We start from the raw sequence: 19,992 nt of genomic DNA, 5'->3' as shown, positions 1-19,992 counted from the left end.
GCAAGAAGGCTCAGCATCAGAATGTAACGGTCTCGCAATGCCTACATTGGTGCATCATGTGTGTGTGTCATTGGCACGGTGCTTGTGTTGCTTCTGAATGCAATTCGTATGACCGGCACCTGGTGCAAGGGACTCCTCTGGAGCAGGTGACTTTCGGAGCTGGATTTTGACACTAATGCTCGATGCTGCACGCGCTTTTGTATCCAACTTGGTCCTTACCAACGAGCTATGCGCTGCGAACTATACGGTTCATCCGCACTGTTTCCTACTGGAATGATTGTGATCGTGGGTGGAGCGCACCCGCACACCTGCGGGGTCCAGCGGCAGTACCACAGCCGCAACGTTTCGCCACTCCAGCTGCAGCGCTTCACGCCGCAGGTGCCTGCGTCGGCCTAACGATTTTGTTTCGCTTTCGTTTCAGGTAAAGGCGCACTATGCCTGTTTCAGTTGCACCTTGTGTTCTACTGTACATCTCTGAATGAGCTATAAACGAAAGGTATACTCTTTGGAAAATGCGAGCGTTTTCTGAGGCTTCGCGACTATCGACCTGGAGAGCACCGCTTGTATACTTTCTCGTGGGGTCTTTGAGTTCCTTGGCTTTTTTCCGGCTCGTGAACTGGACTGTCAACGAGGGTGGGGCGTTCCGGTTCAAGTTACGGAAGATGAAGCTTGATCCGCCGGAGGAGCGTAGACTAGAGCCGATCCTCGTGGGACCACAGGACGGTTTCTACTGGCCAGCCAAGCTGGACAAAACGAACTTGGAAGAACTTTTGCGGAAGCGCCTCGAACTGTCCAAAGAGCGCATGCAGAGAGCACGGGAACGTGCGAACCTGGCAAACTTTGAGGTAAACATCTCGGAGATGGACGTTCACGCTGTCGAGCAACAAACGCTTGAGCCGGGGGCCAACCGCTCCGCGCACGAGCACTTACGGCGTGAGCGGTTCATGCTCCGAATGCTGCAAGAACGAACCAGGAACTTTATTGAACGCTGCAGCACGGAACCGTAAGCGAGTACCTGCTGAGCAGATGCGGAGGCAACCGTTCTTCGAGGCCGTTGGATAGGCCCGAAAACGAGCTCTGCGCAAGCGCTTGTGGTGTCTGCATTCGCTGGTGCGGAGACAAACCGCGCACCCGCGGTGTGCTGCTGTGGCACGCGAAGAACACCCTCTGTGCAGGCATGTGAGGCCCTAGCTGGAACTCGACGGCAGGAACATGCCTTGGGTTATCGATAATGGCTAGTCAGTGAGCATTACGTCTGGAGGGCACGATGTTGGAACATCGCTCGAGAGACCGCTGCGCATCACCGCGTCATAGAGCGTCTGAGAAGTAGAGCCGACGTATGTCCAACTCGGATGCGGGAAACTTTGTTATCGGGCAACGCCGATGAATCTTAATATGCTCGCGTAAGCAAGCGTCACAGAAAACAAAGCCGCTGACCAGACAAACAGAGGGCTCGCAGCAGTCCGCTCTGTGACAAAGAGCGCAAGCGCCTGGTGTCCACGCGTGGGTCTGCGGCGGACCCAGAGGCTCTGGCGGTGGTGGTAAAGGCAAGGACCGAACCTGCTCACGGCGCTCGCGCTCTAAATTGGATCGAAACCAGTCCACGAAACGAAGCGTGTAAAGTCCTACTATAAGAGCGAGCTTGCCGCCAGAGAACGCGCGGTCCAGGAACCGCTGCAGCAGTGTAGCCGCAGGTCGCCCCTGGACTAGCCCAGCGGCATAGGGCGCTCGCACGACAACGATTCGTTCAAGTCGTAAAGGCCAGCTGTAGTACTCGGTTCGACCGAACAGATAGAGAAGACGAAAGAGAAACACGAAGCAGTGGTCCAACGTTCGCAAGAAAGGGTAGAGGCGGAGGAATAGTCGCTTCCAAAAACAGCTCCAGAAGCCGTCTAAGCCAAGGCTAGCCTGGATATAAAATTCCTGATACAACGCGTCAAGTTTTGTTCTCAAATACGGCAATATTGCGCTTTCCAAAACGCTTTTCCATACCGCTGCCGCTGGCAGACCAGGCGCTGGCCCGTGCTCCTCTTTTGGTCGCGAGGCCAGTGTGGACGTTTCATTCGTGCGTCTTCGGAGTCCGTAAAAACTCTCTGCAACAGTGGCTCCGTTCGAATAAAGCGAGCGGCCTTCAACGACGAGCAGAATCAGCAACCAGAGCTCGTCAGTGCGACGGTGCAGGGCCCGTAACCAGTGCTGACCGGAGAACCGTTCGCACAGGCCGTGGAGCACTCGGTCCAGTGCCGGTCGCAAGCCCAACAGCAGCTGCTCCTGTGAAACAAGTTCCAAGAAAGATGGTTTATCGTTTGTTCCATATATAGATGATAGGAACATACTTCGACATGGAGCGCAGCTGCACAGCGCTGAAGCGTTCGCACGAACGAATGCGCCCATGCTGGTAGCGCGCAACGTTCGCCCGGTGCTTTGGATGACACCAGTGGCAGTGGCAACGGGGTCATCGCCATTTCTGACACCAGATGAACAGCATCACTGATACTTTTACCGCTGTTGATCCTCGTCGCGCATTCCTAGGGTCCAAGGCTTGATGCATCGACCAGACACCATCAGAAGAATGGAAATCAGCTGCGAATGCAATGGCGACTTGCAGGCGAGGCTGCTGTTTTTCAGGACAGGATCGATGGTACTGTATGGGAATTCCCGGCTCCAGGGTGGGTATCGACGTACCCGGAGCAGGGTTTCTCTGCCAGGTACCGCAGCGGTCAGACAGTGTTGCGCACTGACATTTCAGCGGATCGAATTGAATGAAATCTCTGGTGATGCGGCGGGTGCTGTTTGCGACCACCGGGGCACTCTAACGGCTATTCGAGTCGTTCGAGCGCTGCGGAGCCTGCCGTGGCCCTGTTGCACCTGATGCAGGCAGCTCCGGGCTTGATACCGAGAGACCTGATGCGGCCAACTTGGGTATCTCATCACCATGCTCATGCTTGCTAGGCTTTTTGACGGTGCGCTGCACACGCGTGCGAACCCCACAGCCGCTTCGAATCGACGGTGTTTACGCGATGCGGGCGGTACGTTACGAGCTCGGCGGCATCATGCCGGCTGGCGTCTGCGTCTGTCCGAGGAATTCACGGGTATTCTGAGATGGAGCAATTCCGTGGCGTTCGCGATTCCCGAATAAGCGGGTGCATGCGATACTTGGTTGCTGATGGTTTTCGCCGATACTATGGAGCTCCGGACAGCTCCTGTGCCGACCTCAAGGCCAAGCATTCCGTGAATGACCAAGGCAGCCCGTACCTGACGATAGCAGTTGTGCATCCGCAGTGCCGACGCCCGGGTGTCTCCCAAACGTGGGCATTCAGACCAAATTCTGCAGCTCTCTAAAAGACGATGCGATTCGAGCATCCGCAGTTCTTGCTTCCACGGGCCACCGCTGCTTCGCCACGAAATGCAATTCGGTGATGTTTTCGTGTAAAGTGCGCGCACGCGTTGGTCTGCTCACGAACCAGTGCTGCGCACGCAAACGCTGACCAGCTAGCAATCAAAAGGCGCAGGCGAGCTGGGCATCTGCGACAATCGGTCAAGGTGCCTCCATGCCGATGAGGCCCCGAATCTGACCTTTTGTCTAACGCCGCTCTGACGTCCATTGTGAGCCAACAGGCCTACAGGCGGTAATCAGCGAATCCTAAAAGACTGCATTACCCCGACGACTCAAGAAGCGCCATGTAAGGGTCAACTGCAGGAGGCGCCCTGCGCACTTGTCTGTCAGTTCCAGCATTGTCGCCAAATTTCTAGAATCCTATGTGCGTACGCGATCGCTGCCTGAACGTCCATCCGATGGCCTGTGCGCGGATCAAAGCGCTGAGCGGTAAGCTACCCATTACTGGACATGTCTTGTCAAGGCGTACACCATGCGCATCAAGCAACATGCTCGCTCGTGCACGGGTCGCCGCATGCTTGCGCACCTGGCACGATCATTTGGTGAGGTCAGGTACTCGGGGCTAAATATCTCGCCAGGACAAGGATCTTTTGTCGGAAAACGCGGCCTCCCTAGACCTATTACTGTTTGTGGTCGCTGGAGTGGTGCAAAGGGCACACTTGTAGCAGGGAGTGCTATGCGAGCGTGCGTGCAATCTGCTTTCGTTGCGATCCCGCCAGGCAGAGAGCGACTCGGCCGTGGCAAGCTCGTACGAGCAGAGGCCTTTTCGCCCTTCACAAGGCGACATGAACTTGCGGCAACGAGATTGAGGCTGGGGCGAGCTTGCGCGACGCCCGAACGGAAGCAGCTTGGACCTAATGTGGCGTCCTTGCAGAGGCTGGCCAAGCTCGCAGTCATAGGCTTTTCTGTCCTTCTTGGATTCAGCCCGTATTTTTCCCACGACATTGATCAGGCTGTCGCTCTGGTGGAACCGTGTACTGAGGTGAGCGCAGAGCGTTCAGAACCGGGTCCCGCACCTTGGGAAACGTTGTCGTTTCCGACGCTACCTGCTCTACCAACCCTAGAGTCGATCTACGAAGAGACGTTTAAGAACGGCCTTCATCTTCTGATCCTCGAAGACCATGAAGTCCCGCTCACCAGCGGTTTTCTGCTCACTGAGGCGGGCTCGTGGCTGGACCCGCCGAACAAGGTAGGGCTCGCGGAGACGGTTACCGCTCTTATTCGAGAGGGCGGTAGCGCAGCATATAGCCCCGAGGAGCTCGATGATTTCCTGGAGAATCGCGCCGCAAGTATCGAAACGTCACTGGGGGTCAAGTCATTTCAAATCGCTTTCCAGTGCGAACCATCGGACCTAGGTGAGGTGTTGCGGGCAGCCAGCTCACTCGTTCGAGCGCCTCTTTTCTCTGCACCCAGACTGGAGCTCGTGAAGCAGCACCAGCACGCTAACATCGCGCGTCGTAACGATGAACCCAGCTCTGTGCTCCGGCGTACGTTTGCAAAGCTCGTCTACGGAAGCGTCTCGCCGTTTGCTCGCGAATCGAGCGACGAGTCCATCGATCGCATTGAACGAGATGATTTGTTTCGTTTTCATGCGGATCATTTCGGACCGGATTTCAATACTTTTCTGGTGCTGTATGGCGATTTGGATCGAGCGTCTGTTCGTCGGCTTGCGGAAGAGACGTTTGGTGACTGGTCGCGACTCGTCGACCCGCCCAGAATGGCGTTGGCACCGGCGCCCCGGCCGAACCCGAATGCGTCGCTGGTTCTGCTGGTGGAGAAGCCGGGACTCACTCAGGCTCAGGTGGCGATGGGCGAACTCGGCGGCACGCTACGAGATCCACTCTATCCTGCGCTGGATGTCATGAACGCCCTCATGAATGGACTCGGCGGACGCCTGTTCGATGAGCTACGCTCACGAAAAGGTCTCGCTTACTCGGTATATGGCGTGTGGTCGCCAAAGTACAACTATCCCGGGGTATTCATCGCTGGTGGCGAGACCGAGACCGCTCAGGTGCCTGCGCTCGTTGAGGGCATCCAGGCCGAGTTCCGACGACTCGATAACGAGCTGGTTTCGCCAGACGCGTTGAACTATGCGAAAGACTATGTCTTGAATAGCATGGTATTTCAGCTTGCTCCGAATAAGAGCGAAATGCTCCGTCGTCTTGTGTTGTACCGGTTCCATCGGTACCCCGACGACTTTCTGCAACAATTACGAGCAGGCATTGAACGAGTGGATGCGCGCTCCCTGCAACAAGCGGCTCGAGACCGCATCGATGATGATGCCTTAATAACCTTGGTTCTCGGCGATCGCAACAAGCTGGAACCCATTTTGCGGGCGCATTTTGGGCAGGAGCGGGTGCGCGTCCTCCCTCCGACCAAGTGATGACGTACAGCATGATCTGTACTAGACGCTCTATTGTACGTGGTGCAGGTCGCTTGCTCCAGGCTCTACGAACACAGTCAAGTCACACGCGTGCACCAAAATGTCGTGTGCTGGTGTACATCCTGCACGCAGCAATGAGGTGCAGGCTTGCAAGCATCCTCGTCATTGCGCGGTCCGTTGGCTGGTGCCGCACCCTCAATCATATGCTCTAGCGTGGCCTCTGCGCATCCAAATCATTCTCAAGTCCAGGAACGCTGTACCAAGCGCTGCTGCGAGACGGCAGCACTTTCGGGAAAGATTTCTCTCTGGGGCCGGAGAAGTTGCCCTCTGCGGTGCTGTGTCATTGTATGCTCAGTTACATGGAATCATGAAACACGATGATCCTCAAACATTTGCACAGGAAATTCGTATCGGAACAAATGCAGGGCGCTCCAGCATACTCGGATTGCCTAACGTATCATACCAGTGCCTCGCTGCGGGCGGTAATCCAATGCCCTCTCTCCGAACTGTTGATTTTTTCGTTGAAAATGTTCAGCATTCTAATACTCTGCCTAGACTAGACGCTTTGGGATTTCCTCGTAAAGTCGCTGGATACGAATCCGCTGGATAGTCCGCCAGTAAGAGTCATTTCCGGATTTTGAACGAGGCCTTCATGTCCTGGTGCGACAAGTGCTTGCATGCTCGGTTGCTGATGGAATCATGCGGTGGCAAGCCTCTCATTTTCGATTGCCTCGTCAAGTGAGCTTCAGAGAACTGATTCACACCGATTTATGCGTTCAGCGCGATCTCACACGTTTCTGCTCCACCTGTTCCAGCATCCATCTTTGCTCGTGAAGCGTCGATGTCATCGAGATCGCCTTGGATGGAAACCCTACAACATGCATACGTGTGCTGGTTGGACATTCTGGGTCGGCCCGGCGTCCGAAACTCACACGAACAGTTGCTTGATGAGGTGCGGCAAGACGGGCGAAGCTCAGCGTGCCTTGCCCCGGGAAGAGACGCTACGTGATCCCGAATGCAGTCCGAGATCTTGCGTTTTAGGGGCATTTCCCCGTCCGTATGTTCTGGTAGTGAGGTGTCGACAAGGATTCCGGATGGATCTTTCCGCTTGAACAGGCTTTTTTCGTGCCGCTCCTGATCCCCTATCTGGGAGGATCGCTCGCTTCTTTGTCTGCTGGGTTTTCCGGCTTTACGATCATCGGAGGTTTTGCATTCAATTGATCGCTCTACTCCACATCCGTGTTTCTTCTTTGGGATTTAGACGCACTGAATGGGCGGCGGCACTTAAGTTTACCTTTTCTATGTTTGTATGTGTTAGTCGTGGGGTGCCCGCTCGCCACCTTGACCGCCGTCAGCGCGCAAAAAATGCCGAAACGCACCTCTCCGCTGCCTCCTGCATACGAGCAGAAAACCGACTCAACTGTGCAAGTCTGGTAAAGGTAGAGACCGAGTTTTCGAAGAACGTTGTCATAGATGCGAAGGACTCGTCTAGTGCTCCTTGAGCGTTTAACAGGCATTTCACAATACAAGAAAACCGCTCGAATGGATCGAATCAGAGAGAACGGGCTTCCATGGAGAGCAGCTCATTGCCAGTCTCACCTGCGTACTCTTTGAACGCTTTAGATTGTTGGAAAGCGATGCAGTCTCATACACCAGGGCAGGTGAATGTGGCACGCAACAGTCCTAAAGTACTGCGACGAGGAATGAGGTGGTGAACGGTCCTCCGTGCTTTGCGACTTGTCAACGTCCGTGTCATTGAGTCGCCGCTGGGCTGACAACGGCCTCCCTCTCTCGTATTTCTGCTTTGTAATCAGTAGTTTGCCGTTTTTGGAGAACCCATGAAGCGCTTTATCATTTCCGCGGAAAGAGGTCTCATGGAGTAAGGCGAATATCACTCGTATCCGATGTGTATGCGTTTTGCGGCGAAACCGAGCATGGGTCGCACAACGCGCGACGCTCGTTGAAAGAAGCCTGTCTCTTTCTTGCTCGTCCTTGTGTCTTTACTCATGTTTGTGTTAACAAAAGGGAAGATTCACATCCGGTGGCTTCATTGATAGTTAGTATCAAATAAGGTATGGAGCTGAACCGATTGACCTGGAGACAGTTGGGTGGGTACGGGTTTCGCCAAGTTCTGTGCTGGGCGCACGACTTGCTTGATACGGACGACCTCAAGGATGGTTCGTCCAGCTGCTGACCTTAGAATCACTGACCTTTACAAGCCAAGTCGTTTTTCGTCACCTAGTATTCACACTATAAAGTCGGTTCTCGACCTTTCTCCAGTTCATGTAAAACACTATTTTGTTGAGTACCAACGAGAGAAACACGCAAAAAGGACCTGCGGCTACAGATATCCCAGGGTGCGCTCGTTTACGTAAAACGACGACTCGTGTCACGATTGTCTGTGGTGCCACTGCGAACACCAATGCAGACGCTCGCTCCGAAACCAAGTGGATAAAGCGACATTCTCTCTCCGCGGCCGGAGTCGACTAGGTGCTTCTGGGTCGGGCGGGAGTGTCTTCGCTGCTGTTGCGCAAGGAGCCGATTTTCTAGCGGTCTAACTACATCGCAACGAGCGGTTTATATCGACTGATCAATGAACCTCGCGTTAAGCGTAAACCAAGTACACTGCGGACATCTTCCAGAATACTCAGGCTACGAAGCACCGGTAAAAGGTTAAGCAGCTCCTCATCGAATGGGTCATCGTACCAAGCGTCGATTGGCAGAGCGTTGGCTGCCTGGAGAGCATAGCTCGCCGGTGAATTGTCCACAATAATGACTTTTCCCAAATTCGGGCTGATGATATTCAAGTTTTTCACGAAATTATAGGGAGGCAGGCGCACACAGTCCTCCCGAAAGTATCGCGCTCTGAAGAGCGTGCGCGTTGGATCGAGTGCGTCTACCAGGGGGTCTGCGTAACGGCGCAGGCTAGCAGTAAAGATGACCAGATCGTACCACTGGCGAGCGACTCGAATGAATAGCTCCAAATGCGGTCGTTTTCGAACGAAGAATACCGTCGGAACATCATCGACCTCAACCTCGACGGTGATGTCACAGCCATTGCGTTCTTTGAAGCTGCTGTGAACCAGAGTCTCGTCCAGATCGAGCACAAGAATCTTCCGTTCCGTCGGCGTCGAGGCGTACGCAAGAAACGGGCCGCACGACACTCGAGCGAAGCGCGGCAACAAGCCGCCAAACTGGATACTGTCGATCAGGGTGGTGCTATCGACGCGAACTCGAGTAAAGCATCGCGCAAACGTTTCCAGAACTATTCGCGCTACCCATTCGGCAATATCACATGAGACCGCACCGAGTACTTGCGCCGACGCCAGACCTAGTAGCACTGGCTTTGAGCCGGGTCGCAACACCGTGTCGCGACACCAGTAGAGCGTCGTCCGGCCTCGCGCGGCTGCGCAGCGTGATGCTCGGCCGACGACGCCCTCCCACGAGAACATACTGTGATACTGAACGAGGCGCTTGCGGATGCCACCCAAGATCGATGATGGCGAAATGCCAAGCAATCCAAATGCAGCGATATAGGAAAGAAAGCGGTCGCCAGCTGCAGCCAATCGAGAAGAGAACCCCTTCGCCTGCGGCTCGGTCGAGTTCTGGGCAGAGCGGCTGCGCTCGGCATCACGGCCCATTTTCACCTGTTTTGAAGCACGTTTGTCATTCGCTTTCGCATCTAATGGTTGCGAAGCAGAGCCATCTCGACTCCTTGGGCGTCGAATCCAGCAGGACCCGCCCAGAAGCTGCTCCATTTTGACGAATGCTGTCGGATTGAACCTGGCACGGAGCAGAAGCAACTGCAGCAGACACCAGCAAGCACTCAGAAAGCGTGGAACCGTTTTTCGAAAGAAGCTACGCACACCTAAACGCAGCGTTTCGAGCTTTCCAAGGAATAGCCCATAGCTATGGTACGCCAATGTCTCGACTCCAGGGGGTGCACGATACGCCAGCTGTCGACAAGCGAACCGTTCCGGGGTGCGGCTGCGCGACCTTGCCGTAGAACTGGAGGAAGTTGTCGAGGTCGCGTCACGACGTCGTCTCCGGCTTGAATCTGCTCTCGTGTTGTCTACATCAAGTGCTGACAGGGAATTCGTTCGGGCGCTCGGCAACTCGAGTGCCTCTTCGATGCCGGAGAAGGACCAACGATTCGCTTTGCGGTTCGGGTTGCTTTCGCTCCCGTCACGAGAGCTCTTTCGCTGCACCCGTGGAGCAGGCTCTCTCGAAGGTTCGAGAGAATCACGCTCCCGAACCCCCGCCATATCCACAGAGCAGCAGGGACGCGTTGCACCACCGGCTTGTCCACCGGGCGATGCCTCGGGTACGATCCCAGGTGCCGTTCGTGTGGACGTCCACTGCTACTGTTGCTGCTGCTGCTGCTGCTGCTGCCGCTGCTGCTGTGCTGCTGCTGTGCTGCTGTGGTGGCCCAGCAGCGGCGGGCGAGATGCACGCACACCGGATGCGGCTGCGCGCACGCGGGGTGTCTCCCGGAGTGCCGGGCACGCTTTGCAGTTGCGCTGAGCCGAGTGCTAGCCACCGTTGCTGCTATAAACTGGAATAGGGTCATTGGAGACCTGTCGAGGAGTTTGGAGTTTCGTTCTGTAGTACGACGCTCACGTCAGAATAATACCGTGGAACAGATCCAAGGATACGAGCGTACACTCTAAAGTTTCGGTTTCTTCCCAGTGTCGTCAATATCAGCCTTTGCGGGCTTTTTGTGTGACTGCTTTCTTTTCCGCTCTTATCTCGGGCTGCATAATCGGTCGGTCGTCCGTGTCGACCCAGCTCCGCTGTAAGCAATCGAGGGATGCTGTTGGAAGCGTTCAAGGCCCGGGTACACCGCTTCCGTCTTTCGAAGACGCTTGCAGTATACATTCTTTTGTGTGCTGCATCGGTGCGCCCTGCGTAGCGCTGACACTTGACTGTGGTCAGGTGTGGACGCAAGTCCGTCAGACGGACTCCTCGTTCTCCGGCAAGGGCCACGCGGTGGCGCGTGAACGTTTTCTTCATCGCTCGGTACAGGCACTTGACCGGGCCGAGGAGGTTCCCTTCGATACGCTGCTCCGTTTCCGCACTCCATATCACAGCGTCGTATGACGGATCTGTTCTGGGCGATCCTCTCCTTGAGTACACTGTCTGCTGGAACAGCACGCGCGCGCTGTTCCATTTGGTCGGGGTTTGTTGAACGCGATGTTGTCTGTGATGAAATAGGTAATCGAATCAAGATCCAAACCTGAGGAACAGTCGTATCGATATTCGATATGTCAACATATTCCTGTTGCAAAGCGGTCGCGCCCTTTCCACTGGAAGCAATCGCTGCGACGACTCAATAACGAGGCAAAGACCCTGAATGGTGCAACCAGAGGATGCACGCGCCTCTGGGAGCATGTCTCGTGAGAGGTATCATGTTGCTGTCGAATGCCATCAAGGGAGGACGCTTTGTTATTGGAACGAGATCGACTATTTGAGGTGAAAAGTTCAGCGAGCTTCCGGCATGCGCTCGTGAGCGTATCAAGAGGAACAACGTCGAGGTTTTCTCCTCGTCAATCCAGCAGCGCATTTCGCTGCACCCTCCAGTTTCCTTGAAACAGAAAGACTGACTGAGAACCTGAAGCAAGCGTGCGTTGCATGTGTTCTACGTTAGGAATGGAGACGAATGGAGGCTTGCACGTATAACTTGGATGATAATATCGATGATTATACGGAGGCTTTTCGAGGGTGTTGCGAATCATCTTGATTCCGGTAGCGTAGCGACTTGCCGCGGCAACGGTCGAACGCGCCACTCCGAAAAGAACACGCCCAAGAATCCTGAATCCACGTTTGAATACGTAGGCCGGTCTTGCTGCATTTCGAGTGCCGAGACCGTACAGTTACTAACTTTCTTGGAAAAAATCGCAGGGAATGGTCAGAGCGAGCTGTTCTGTGTTCCAGTTGAACGTGCCACGGTTGCAGATTGGAGTGATTGTATGCCTCTGTGTGTGCATGTGTTTGGCGAAAACGACGCGAAGACGCCCAGCGCTAGCGCAGCGCAGTTGCCTGCACGCTGGCTGTTGGCTCCGATTCCCGGACTTGTCTCCATCATGTCGATATAAATCGTGTTAAGGTATCCAACTGCAAACTCTGAGCAGAACACCGGTGGCATCTGGATCAAGGTGATAACAACGGTTTCCGGGAAACAGCTGTATTCTCTCAGTATTCGTGGTACGATTCGCACGGACAAATGTTGCGCCGCCTCGGCGGAAGAAACCCTGCTTTCCGCACAATCGCCTCTGCGTATATGCTTCAGTGCTGGGTTCCTGGCTCTTGTTGGACCAAAGACGCTTATGAAGACGCATCTGGGGCGAACGGAGCGTGTATGTGACTCTGAAGCGCTATTGCACGAGAGATGCACAGATTTATCTGCAGCAAGCATCGTATCGGTGGCTGCGAGGCCTCTTCCAGTCATCTACTTCACTCGATGAAGTGTGCGTATCCTTGCAGAGGATACAGTGTGCGCCCACAGGATACATCAGTGTGAAGCAAAGCGAGGTGTTGCGTTTCTGCATACGTATGTTGTATCGTTGAACAATCGCCCGCTGCTACGCAGCCATGTCGATGCGGCGCCCGAGGAAGCGTCGCACTCCTGCAGTATCCTGAGACCGCTGCACTGTCACGATAGCGTTTGATAGAGAGCAGTCTAGGAATGGTGGTAAAAACACAGTCGATGAGCGCGCACTAGCGAAAGCGTCTCCGATTCGCGACCCGGACGACACACCGGATCGCGTGGTGATGCACGCGGGTGCGAAATACCTTTACATGGCGACACGGCATGACAAGGGAGTATCATCGACTTGTCGAGTCGACGTCCATACGGGCACCGCTGCTACAGGCACTCGTAGCGTGCTTGGCAACCGGAGAATCACACAATATAACCAGAATCTCTGGAGGTAATTGCAGACAGTGATAATGGTGGTTAATGGTGGCACTCGAAGGTCTGGTGTGGTACGATGGACTCTTCTCCGGATATCGATAGCAATTGCATGCAATCGGGGTTCCCTAGCCCCCGTGAACGATGCTGCACCCAAGAGAAAAAGAAGCACCCAAGCAGGCCGCCTTCCCGCAGGCACAGACATGAAGGTCGGCATTGCGCCGCTGACTGCACGCCGCTGTGGCACGCTCAACAAACGAACAGCGGTTTGCTCCAGGCGCGTCTGCGAGTTCCGTGTCCATGGCTTACGTTCTCCACAGAGCTAGTGGGCTGTGGAAACATATACTCCAAAGGCAGAACCCACTCAGTGGTCAGCGAAGGCTTTTTGAGGACACCCGTGGTGCCCTCGGGCGCGTTAGCGGCACTCCCGACGAGCACCGGTCTCGGCGGTTGCGCATCTACCGACCTGCTCGTTCCGCAACGCAGCAAGGGCGAGGATCCCGGACGCAGCTCTGGAAAGCAGAGTTCGAGGTTCAGGACGGTTTCGGGCGCTGGACAAACCCGCTCATGGGTTGGTACAGCAGCGGTGATCCGCTCTCGCAAACAACGCTCACTTTTTCCTCGAAAGAGGCAGCTATTCAGTACGCTGAAAAATATGGTTTTCAGTACGTCGTCTATGATCCACACGAGGAACCGCTTCACGAACGCAAAATAGCGCCCTTTACTCGTTCTATGGTGCACCATTGGCGCCACGAGGGCATACCCCGCTACAGTACGTGGAACGAGCCTACCGAGGAGACCGAATGCTCTTCGCAACATTCGCCTTCAAACAAGCCCTGAGAATCCAGGCCGCCGCTGCCTTGAGGACCATCACCAGACGCGAGTCTCGTTGCTCTGTGGGATTTGGAACATATGCGCTCCGTGAAAGCGCATGGTGCAAGCCGCGCAGAGGCATGTTAGCCTCTGGCGATAGTCATGGCGATCGTAACGGTATTGGTGTTGATGATGTTGGTGGTGCGATTCCACGTTTCACAAGCGCGTCGCACTAGAGAACTCATTACAAGAGGCGGATTCGCTCGCCGTGAAACGCTGGACATCGCGTCCTCCTATGATCAGAAGGGATCAGCGAGCATCGTTCCTGTTTGGTACTGCTTCTCTTGAATTTTCTTAGAATGCTGCTATACGCCGTCAAGTGATTTGAGGTAAAAGCACTGCCGGAGCATCCAGTGCCGGGTTCCGGTGCACTGAGGATGATGGTAGGCTAGTCCAATCGGTTATGCTGTTGCTGCATCAGCTGCTGCGAATAATGCTTCTCAGAGCCCAACACTATGACGGCCTGTAGAGCGATAGAGCACACTCAGTGTCCGCATTCCTGCTGACGGCTGATATCGCGCATCCCTTGCGAGTAAAGCCTTCCATCGCTGCAGCTCCGACTCGTCAATGAGCGACTCCAGTCGAGAATCTATGACCGGCGCGCTTCGAGTTGTCGCAAAAGCTGCCGAGCGCTTGGGTACCGACGCAGCAGGGACTGCCTGTGTTCGAAATGTCGTTTTCTTAGCCGTCGCTGCGCCTGCGATGCCACCAAGCGACGTTGCAAGCACGGAGCCTGCGCCAGTCGCCCTTGAAGACAATGTACCCGACCTGGAAGCCGATGTCGACTTTGATGAAATCTCCGGTTGCCAAGTGGAGACATTTGCTTGGGATTCCGCTTGCTCAGTTTGGAACCCGGGGGACTCGCTCGACTGGATCCGCCCTAGCAGTTCTCGGAGTGCAGCGGTGCAACCCAAGGCTTCTTCTGCGTCGCCTCGGCCGGAATAGGCACCCGCCGACGCGATGGCACTGACACAGAACAGCCCGTCACTAAGCCAGCGAAGTGCCAGAGCTAGCTGCTCAAGACGCCAGCGGGCCTCTGTCTCGTTCTCAAGTGTGCTCAACGAAGTATTGGACACTGAAGCTAGCGTGCGTTGCGCCAACTCTAGTCCGGCTCGCAACGCCTGCTCAGTATCTTGAGCGTTTTCGACGGAACCTGGAACCCGGGCTGTGTCTCCGTCTATCGTTCCTAGAGTCTGTAGTTGACGGAGCCTCCAGAACGCTCGCAGCTTTCCAGCTCGTAGGTCTCCAAGCGTCCAGGCGTTTAACTGCTCGCTGAACGGCACCAGTGCTTTGAGCGCCTCCCCGGGAACAAAGCCCTCTGATATGTGTTCTCCTTTCCAAGTCTCTTTAGGTTTAGATGACGCGGTTGTCCAGTTCAACGAGACGCCGCTTGTGATGCCTTCTTCAGCGAGGGTATGCGCTTCGGCAAGTGCACGACCTTGATACCAGAGCAGTCCAGGCGGAAGCGTCGGCATTTGGCTCTGTAATCGATCCAACACGTCCTTCACCAGACTATTCGATGTAAGTCCTCGAATGAAGATAAAGTCCCCACCGGGGAGCACCACTCTAACGCTCAACGACATGACGGCTGTGAACAGCGCAACCGCCCTGCAAGAGGGGTCAAGTCAGTCGAAAAATGCCGTGCCACGCCGTACCATGGAGACGCCGGCGTGTTCACAACACCACTTCCCTTGACAAAAACACAGAAACATAGTTGCTCTTCGTTACTGGAGACTGCTTTCTTATCAGGTTTTTCAGAAACCTGCTTATTTTCTTCACAGGTCCCAACTGGGGAAACTCACTTTCTGCGGCGAGGATGGAAACGGTGGGCCTCGAAGACCGCGTCGCTCTGGAGGCGTTGGCCAAGAAGCTACCGCGTGTGCTCATCGTCTCTCGTCGCCACGTGCGAAAACAAAAGTTCGTTGATTTTGTTGGCGAGTTTCATCTGGAACTCGTCCTCGGCGGGGGAGCCGTGCCGGTCATCGTGCCGCGAGTTCCGCGCATGATCGACTGCTTGGACTCGTATGAACCGTTCCACGGTCTCTTGCTTTGTGAGGGTGAAGACATTGACCCCAAATTCTACAAGCACTACGAAAATCAGGGCGGTGTGCTTGCCGATCAGGAAACGCTGCGTCGAATTCGGGAACGGCACGCTGAAGACACCACCTACGATACAGCGAAGGACTCGATCGAGTTCGAGTTGGCTCGCCGCTGCCTCCAGCGCGGCATTCCCTATTTGGGCATCTGTCGAGGAAGCCAGGTCATGAACGTCGCCTGCGGTGGTACCCTCTACGCCGATATCGAAGCCGAGCTCGGTGACACCGTCAAGCACATCGACTATAACAACTACGACGGCCACCGTCATCGGATTCGAATCGTGCGCGATACACCGCTCTATCAATGGTTCGAGGAAGATGAGCTCTGGGTCAATTCGTATCATCACCAGGGCGTGAAGAAGCTGGCACCGCGTCTGAAGCCGATGGCGCACGCCGATGACGGCCTCGTGGAGGCCTTCTACGACCCAAACTGTTTCGATCCAACACAGGGACGCTTTCTGGTGGGTCTTCAGTTCCATCCCGAACGGATGGTAAATGTGGAGCTTGCATTACGCGAAGGTCGTATGGAATACGAGTACCGGGGGTGCCCGAAGGTTTACCATACCTTTATTCAGGCTGTTTTGTCCTATTTCGAACGGGAACATGTCGCAGCCGGACTGCACGGGTGCACTGCAGGCGCTGCGACGCCCGCGGTCGATCCTCGACAGCGGGCCACAGGCCTGGTGCCGACTGGCGAGCTCGAGGCCGCACGCTTGCGACTTGTGCGCAGTTTTGAACGCGCTGCGGACCTTTATTATCGCTCTCAAGTGACTTGTATGAACGATGACGCCATTGAACTGGGAACCTCGTTTCTGCTTGATCCAACGGGCCTGGCTGAGATCACCCGACGACTGGCAGCTGCTGGTGCGACAGTGCACGGTGGCAGGTATTACTATCGTAAGGACAAAGATGTCTCAATGAGGAAGCGGCACCTCTTGCTCCAGACGGAATCTCAAACGCATGCCGAGCCGCTGAACTCCTCCGACGTGCTCCGGGACACGATTCGCACACTGCTCGAGCGAGTCGGCAATGCTGCGCTCGATTCAGCGGTATTCGAAAAGGTGCTCTTAGACTCGGTTTCCGAGATGTCCGCCGAAGAGCTGGATCGACTGCAGCAGCTGGCACAAGCACTGCTGGAAGCCGCTCGCAAGCGTCGCGCCGAACTGCAAGCCTTGCGCATACCGCAGCGTGTGAGCGGCGATCCCGCTGATCCGCGGCAGCGGTCAAGCTCATGCAACGCATTGGGGCCATGAGTGTTTGGTAGCGCTGAACCGCTTGCGTCGAATGGTTGAGTGTTTCCGTAGCGTGCGCACCGCGTTCGTAGCCGCAGCTTCCCGGGGCATTGCTGCTCGGGGAAGCGGGAGTATGCACGCGCGCGCCTCGTGAACGAGAATTTCCTGAAGGAACGTACCTTCTGGAAGCTGGCTTTCATCAGGCCTGAACCAGAGAGCATGCTAGCGACATCCGTGGCAGTTTGATGCGGCCTGCTCAAATGAGCGGGTATGCTCGTATGTATCCCATTCAGTGAGACTGCTTGAGCGAGCGATGAACGCGGGGCCTCGGCGATAATCAAAGACACGATGACAAGCGGACACCGACGCCTCTGGTACTGATATCGAACGAGCGTACCCGTCTTGCCTCTAAAACGAGCAAATCACAGAAACCTAGCCCGAAGTCGCATCACACCGGTGATCGCGCTTCTCGTCGCTGCGAACCGCGAGTGGATGTGCTTTGCGCTGTCCATTTCGACGACAGAGCACGCCTGAGCGTGTGCTCGGGGCTTGCGTCTACAAGGAGCATTCCGTCTCCGATTCCGTAATGCCTTGGCTTGCATCTACTCGCACTTGCGGTACGTGCAGTGATCGACCACCGCTCATTGCCGATACCAAGAGCACATTCGGGGCTCGCGAACGCGCGCTCTTCAAGGGAAGCCTTTACGGCACTCCACTATACTAAGTTTGGCGAAGCGCCCGAAGAAAACGTTGTAGACTCCGCCACGACTGCATAAGCCCTGCCAACGGACCACTTAACGCCTGCTCTGGATTCATGAATGACTCCACCAGGTCTGCGAGCGCATCACCAGTGGGCTGCTCCTGCCAGTCGTCTGCAATGCAAACGAAGGCGTCGTCGTCATTGGCAGCATTTTCTGCTTCATGCTCTCCTTTCACGGCCAGGTACCGCTCACGATCAATCCAGACGCTCCACGCGTCGGGATAAACACGTAGCACGAGACCCCACGGCGCTGTGCGCAGATAATAGACAGGCTCGAGACCGTTCAGGAGGCGATCGCGCAGGCGACGCGCTGCGAGTCCCAGCCCAGTTGCACCCATATCGATCAACTCTGGATTGAGTACAATCAAACGCAGTGAATCGTGCTCGTTCGCAGCACGAGCCAGTTCCTGGAGCGCGTCGACTTCGGTAGCGCGCGGCGTCACCGCCAGACAGGTCACGGTATGTTCACGTGCTTCGGCGACCAGCTCACGTCGCCGCACTCTACTCTCTATTGAAAATACCGGAACTGAAGATAGTTGATCTTCGGACTTCCAGTCGTTACGCAGAGCTGCCGCCGCACCCTCGTCTGGAAGAAGGACTCGTAGACTCGACCTCAACGACTCGTCACTTTGAAGCAGGGCCAAACAAAGCAGCCGCAAGAACGGCAACGTTTGCTTCAATCGAGAGTAGGTCTCGTCCCCGAGAGACGTATCGAGTTCGAGTCGCAGCTGACGCAAGGAGTTTGCCAGGGCACGCCGAGTAGCCTCCTGCGCCTGCGCTACCGCAACTTCAAGGGAGTCGGGGACCGCGGTGCGAGCCACCAGACGCCCGAGCTTGGCGGTTTGTAAACGCTGCCTCCCAATTATCGGACGTCGAAGCGTTCCAGTGCAGGACGTGCCAACTGGGGTTAGGAACATGTCGCGCCTGTCGAAGACCGAATAAACACGCGCGACCACGGCTGATACCAGCGAACGCTTCTCGAAAAACAAACGTCGCCGCCGCCAGTATACAGACGTGGCGACGACAGCGCCCTTGACAAGACGTCCCGAACTGAGGTGCAGACGCGTCCCAGTTTTCTTCGGACCGGCCACCTGCTACTGGTTTCAACTTTTTCTTGTATACTTCGACCTTGAGAGGTCGTCTGACAAAATTCTCTCTCGTGTCAACTCTGGAGGTCTTTTCTCCAGCTGCGCACATCTTCTGATGTTGATTGCGGCGTTAAAGTCTCGGTTCACAAACTCCATGCGTTTCTTGCCATCACTGGTTGTACTCACGAATGCAAGGAGTCCGCGAACTTTTGCCCTCCTTCCCATTTGCTCCTCCGTCAGCGGTCTGTACTTTTTTATATCCTCTTGGCTCCGCTGGCACGTTTCCATCTCGACCCTCTGAAGTACGCACCTCACTTCATGGTGTGTATACGATGTTCGGAACTCACCTATTGGTATCGTAACAAAACGCCGTGTACACTCTTTGAGTGTTCTTGTCGTTGGAGCTGGCGTAGTCCCTTTTCGGGCCAGCTAGCGCCCTGCCCCATACGCTTCTACCAGCCTCTGACGCTCGTCCTCCTTCAAGGCGCTCAACGGATTGAAATCGTTGGCGTATGCACGCTGGTTCTCTCTGTACAGATTCAAACGCTGACGAGCGCACCTTTGTTTTCGATACTCTTTCCGCAGCTCCTCGACATGAGCAGCTTGAGTGTCCATGAACTCTGGCAGATCTTGAAAGTCCGCATGTCGGATCGTCACCTTGCTCATAGCTTCCAGCTGATCCTTGACTCCTGCATTCCATGTCTCGATTTTCTTCCTCGCATTCATTGTACCGGATTCTCGGTAGTATCTCGGTCTCGAGAACCTCAAGAGACGCATGTCTATCTGACGCAGGTTACCATCAGCACCATCTCCCGCACGCTTCGGTGCTGCGATCGTTATGATCTTCGTTATCGCAGGGTCCGCGCCGCCGCCAAAGCCAGTATCCTGAACCTCCTGCGTCGCGGGATCCGCCTGCTTCTCATCTTCATGCTTCGTCACGGGCGAAGCCGAAGGCACGATATGACGATCTGCCTTCAAGCGCCGATCGTGTACACACATGGCTACTCATTCAGTTTCGATGACACCTCTGAATACCTTTTCTGGCTCGTATTGAGACGCTTGCCGTCGAAGACATGCGTCCAGTACGTGTCCCGATTTTCACCGGTGAACTCCTTGTTGCGTACATCGAGCCCCGAACTTATCTCCTTCAGTATTCCGTAAAGGACTCTGGAGTCGATTGTCACAAAGTGCGACTTGATCTCGCATAACCGAACGACTTCGAAGCGCGTACCCGCAAGCGCAGCCTTCCGTTC

General features: G+C 55.4%; 8 protein-coding genes across 8 annotated transcripts, besides 3 other annotated features; 4 read left to right on the top strand and 4 right to left on the bottom strand.

The window, feature by feature from the left end:
- Window positions 1-512: 512 nt before the first annotated feature.
- CYME_CMO085C (hypothetical protein) lies at window positions 513-1,007 on the top strand (the record flags this gene model as incomplete). The annotated part of the gene is made up of 1 exon (XM_005537441.1): window positions 513-1,007. One exon carries the CDS (start codon window positions 513-515, stop codon window positions 1,005-1,007), a length of 495 nt encoding a protein of 164 aa, XP_005537498.1.
- A 301-nt stretch (window positions 1,008-1,308) lies between these two features.
- CYME_CMO084C (similar to C3HC4 zinc-binding integral peroxisomal membrane protein PEX12) lies at window positions 1,309-2,334 on the bottom strand (the record flags this gene model as incomplete). The annotated part of the gene is made up of 1 exon (XM_005537440.1): window positions 1,309-2,334. The coding sequence occupies one exon, from the start codon at window positions 2,332-2,334 to the stop codon at window positions 1,309-1,311; it is 1,026 nt and encodes a 341-aa protein (XP_005537497.1).
- A 1,739-nt stretch (window positions 2,335-4,073) lies between these two features.
- On the top strand, window positions 4,074-5,780 carry CYME_CMO083C (similar to processing protease; the record flags this gene model as incomplete). Its single annotated transcript, XM_005537439.1, has 1 exon — window positions 4,074-5,780. One exon carries the CDS (start codon window positions 4,074-4,076, stop codon window positions 5,778-5,780), a length of 1,707 nt encoding a protein of 568 aa, XP_005537496.1.
- Window positions 5,781-7,739: 1,959 nt separating this feature from the next.
- Window positions 7,740-9,461: a sequence feature (possible transcribed region).
- On the bottom strand, window positions 8,339-10,045 carry CYME_CMO082C (similar to nuclear LIM interactor-interacting factor; the record flags this gene model as incomplete). Its single annotated transcript, XM_005537438.1, has 1 exon — window positions 8,339-10,045. One exon carries the CDS (start codon window positions 10,043-10,045, stop codon window positions 8,339-8,341), a length of 1,707 nt encoding a protein of 568 aa, XP_005537495.1.
- Window positions 10,046-10,307: 262 nt separating this feature from the next.
- Window positions 10,308-11,880: a sequence feature (possible transcribed region).
- Window positions 11,881-12,990: 1,110 nt separating this feature from the next.
- CYME_CMO080C (NADH dehydrogenase I iron-sulfur protein 18kDa subunit) lies at window positions 12,991-13,530 on the top strand (the record flags this gene model as incomplete). The annotated part of the gene is made up of 1 exon (XM_005537437.1): window positions 12,991-13,530. One exon carries the CDS (start codon window positions 12,991-12,993, stop codon window positions 13,528-13,530), a length of 540 nt encoding a protein of 179 aa, XP_005537494.1.
- Window positions 13,531-14,003: 473 nt separating this feature from the next.
- CYME_CMO079C (hypothetical protein) lies at window positions 14,004-15,146 on the bottom strand (the record flags this gene model as incomplete). Its single annotated transcript, XM_005537436.1, has 1 exon — window positions 14,004-15,146. One exon carries the CDS (start codon window positions 15,144-15,146, stop codon window positions 14,004-14,006), a length of 1,143 nt encoding a protein of 380 aa, XP_005537493.1.
- A 233-nt stretch (window positions 15,147-15,379) lies between these two features.
- CYME_CMO078C (hypothetical protein, conserved) lies at window positions 15,380-16,912 on the top strand (the record flags this gene model as incomplete). The annotated part of the gene is made up of 1 exon (XM_005537435.1): window positions 15,380-16,912. The coding sequence occupies one exon, from the start codon at window positions 15,380-15,382 to the stop codon at window positions 16,910-16,912; it is 1,533 nt and encodes a 510-aa protein (XP_005537492.1).
- A 699-nt stretch (window positions 16,913-17,611) lies between these two features.
- On the bottom strand, window positions 17,612-18,568 carry CYME_CMO077C (hypothetical protein, conserved; the record flags this gene model as incomplete). Its single annotated transcript, XM_005537434.1, has 1 exon — window positions 17,612-18,568. One exon carries the CDS (start codon window positions 18,566-18,568, stop codon window positions 17,612-17,614), a length of 957 nt encoding a protein of 318 aa, XP_005537491.1.
- A 109-nt stretch (window positions 18,569-18,677) lies between these two features.
- Window positions 18,678-19,992: part of a sequence feature (repetitive element) that runs on past the window's edge.

Source organism: Cyanidioschyzon merolae, chromosome 15 (genome assembly GCF_000091205.1).
Source record: "Cyanidioschyzon merolae strain 10D DNA, chromosome 15, complete genome".
Classification (NCBI taxonomy): Eukaryota; Rhodophyta; class Bangiophyceae; order Cyanidiales; family Cyanidiaceae; genus Cyanidioschyzon; species Cyanidioschyzon merolae.
The sequence above is the reverse complement of the archived record's forward strand: the minus strand, read 5'-3'. Positions and strand labels throughout refer to the sequence as shown.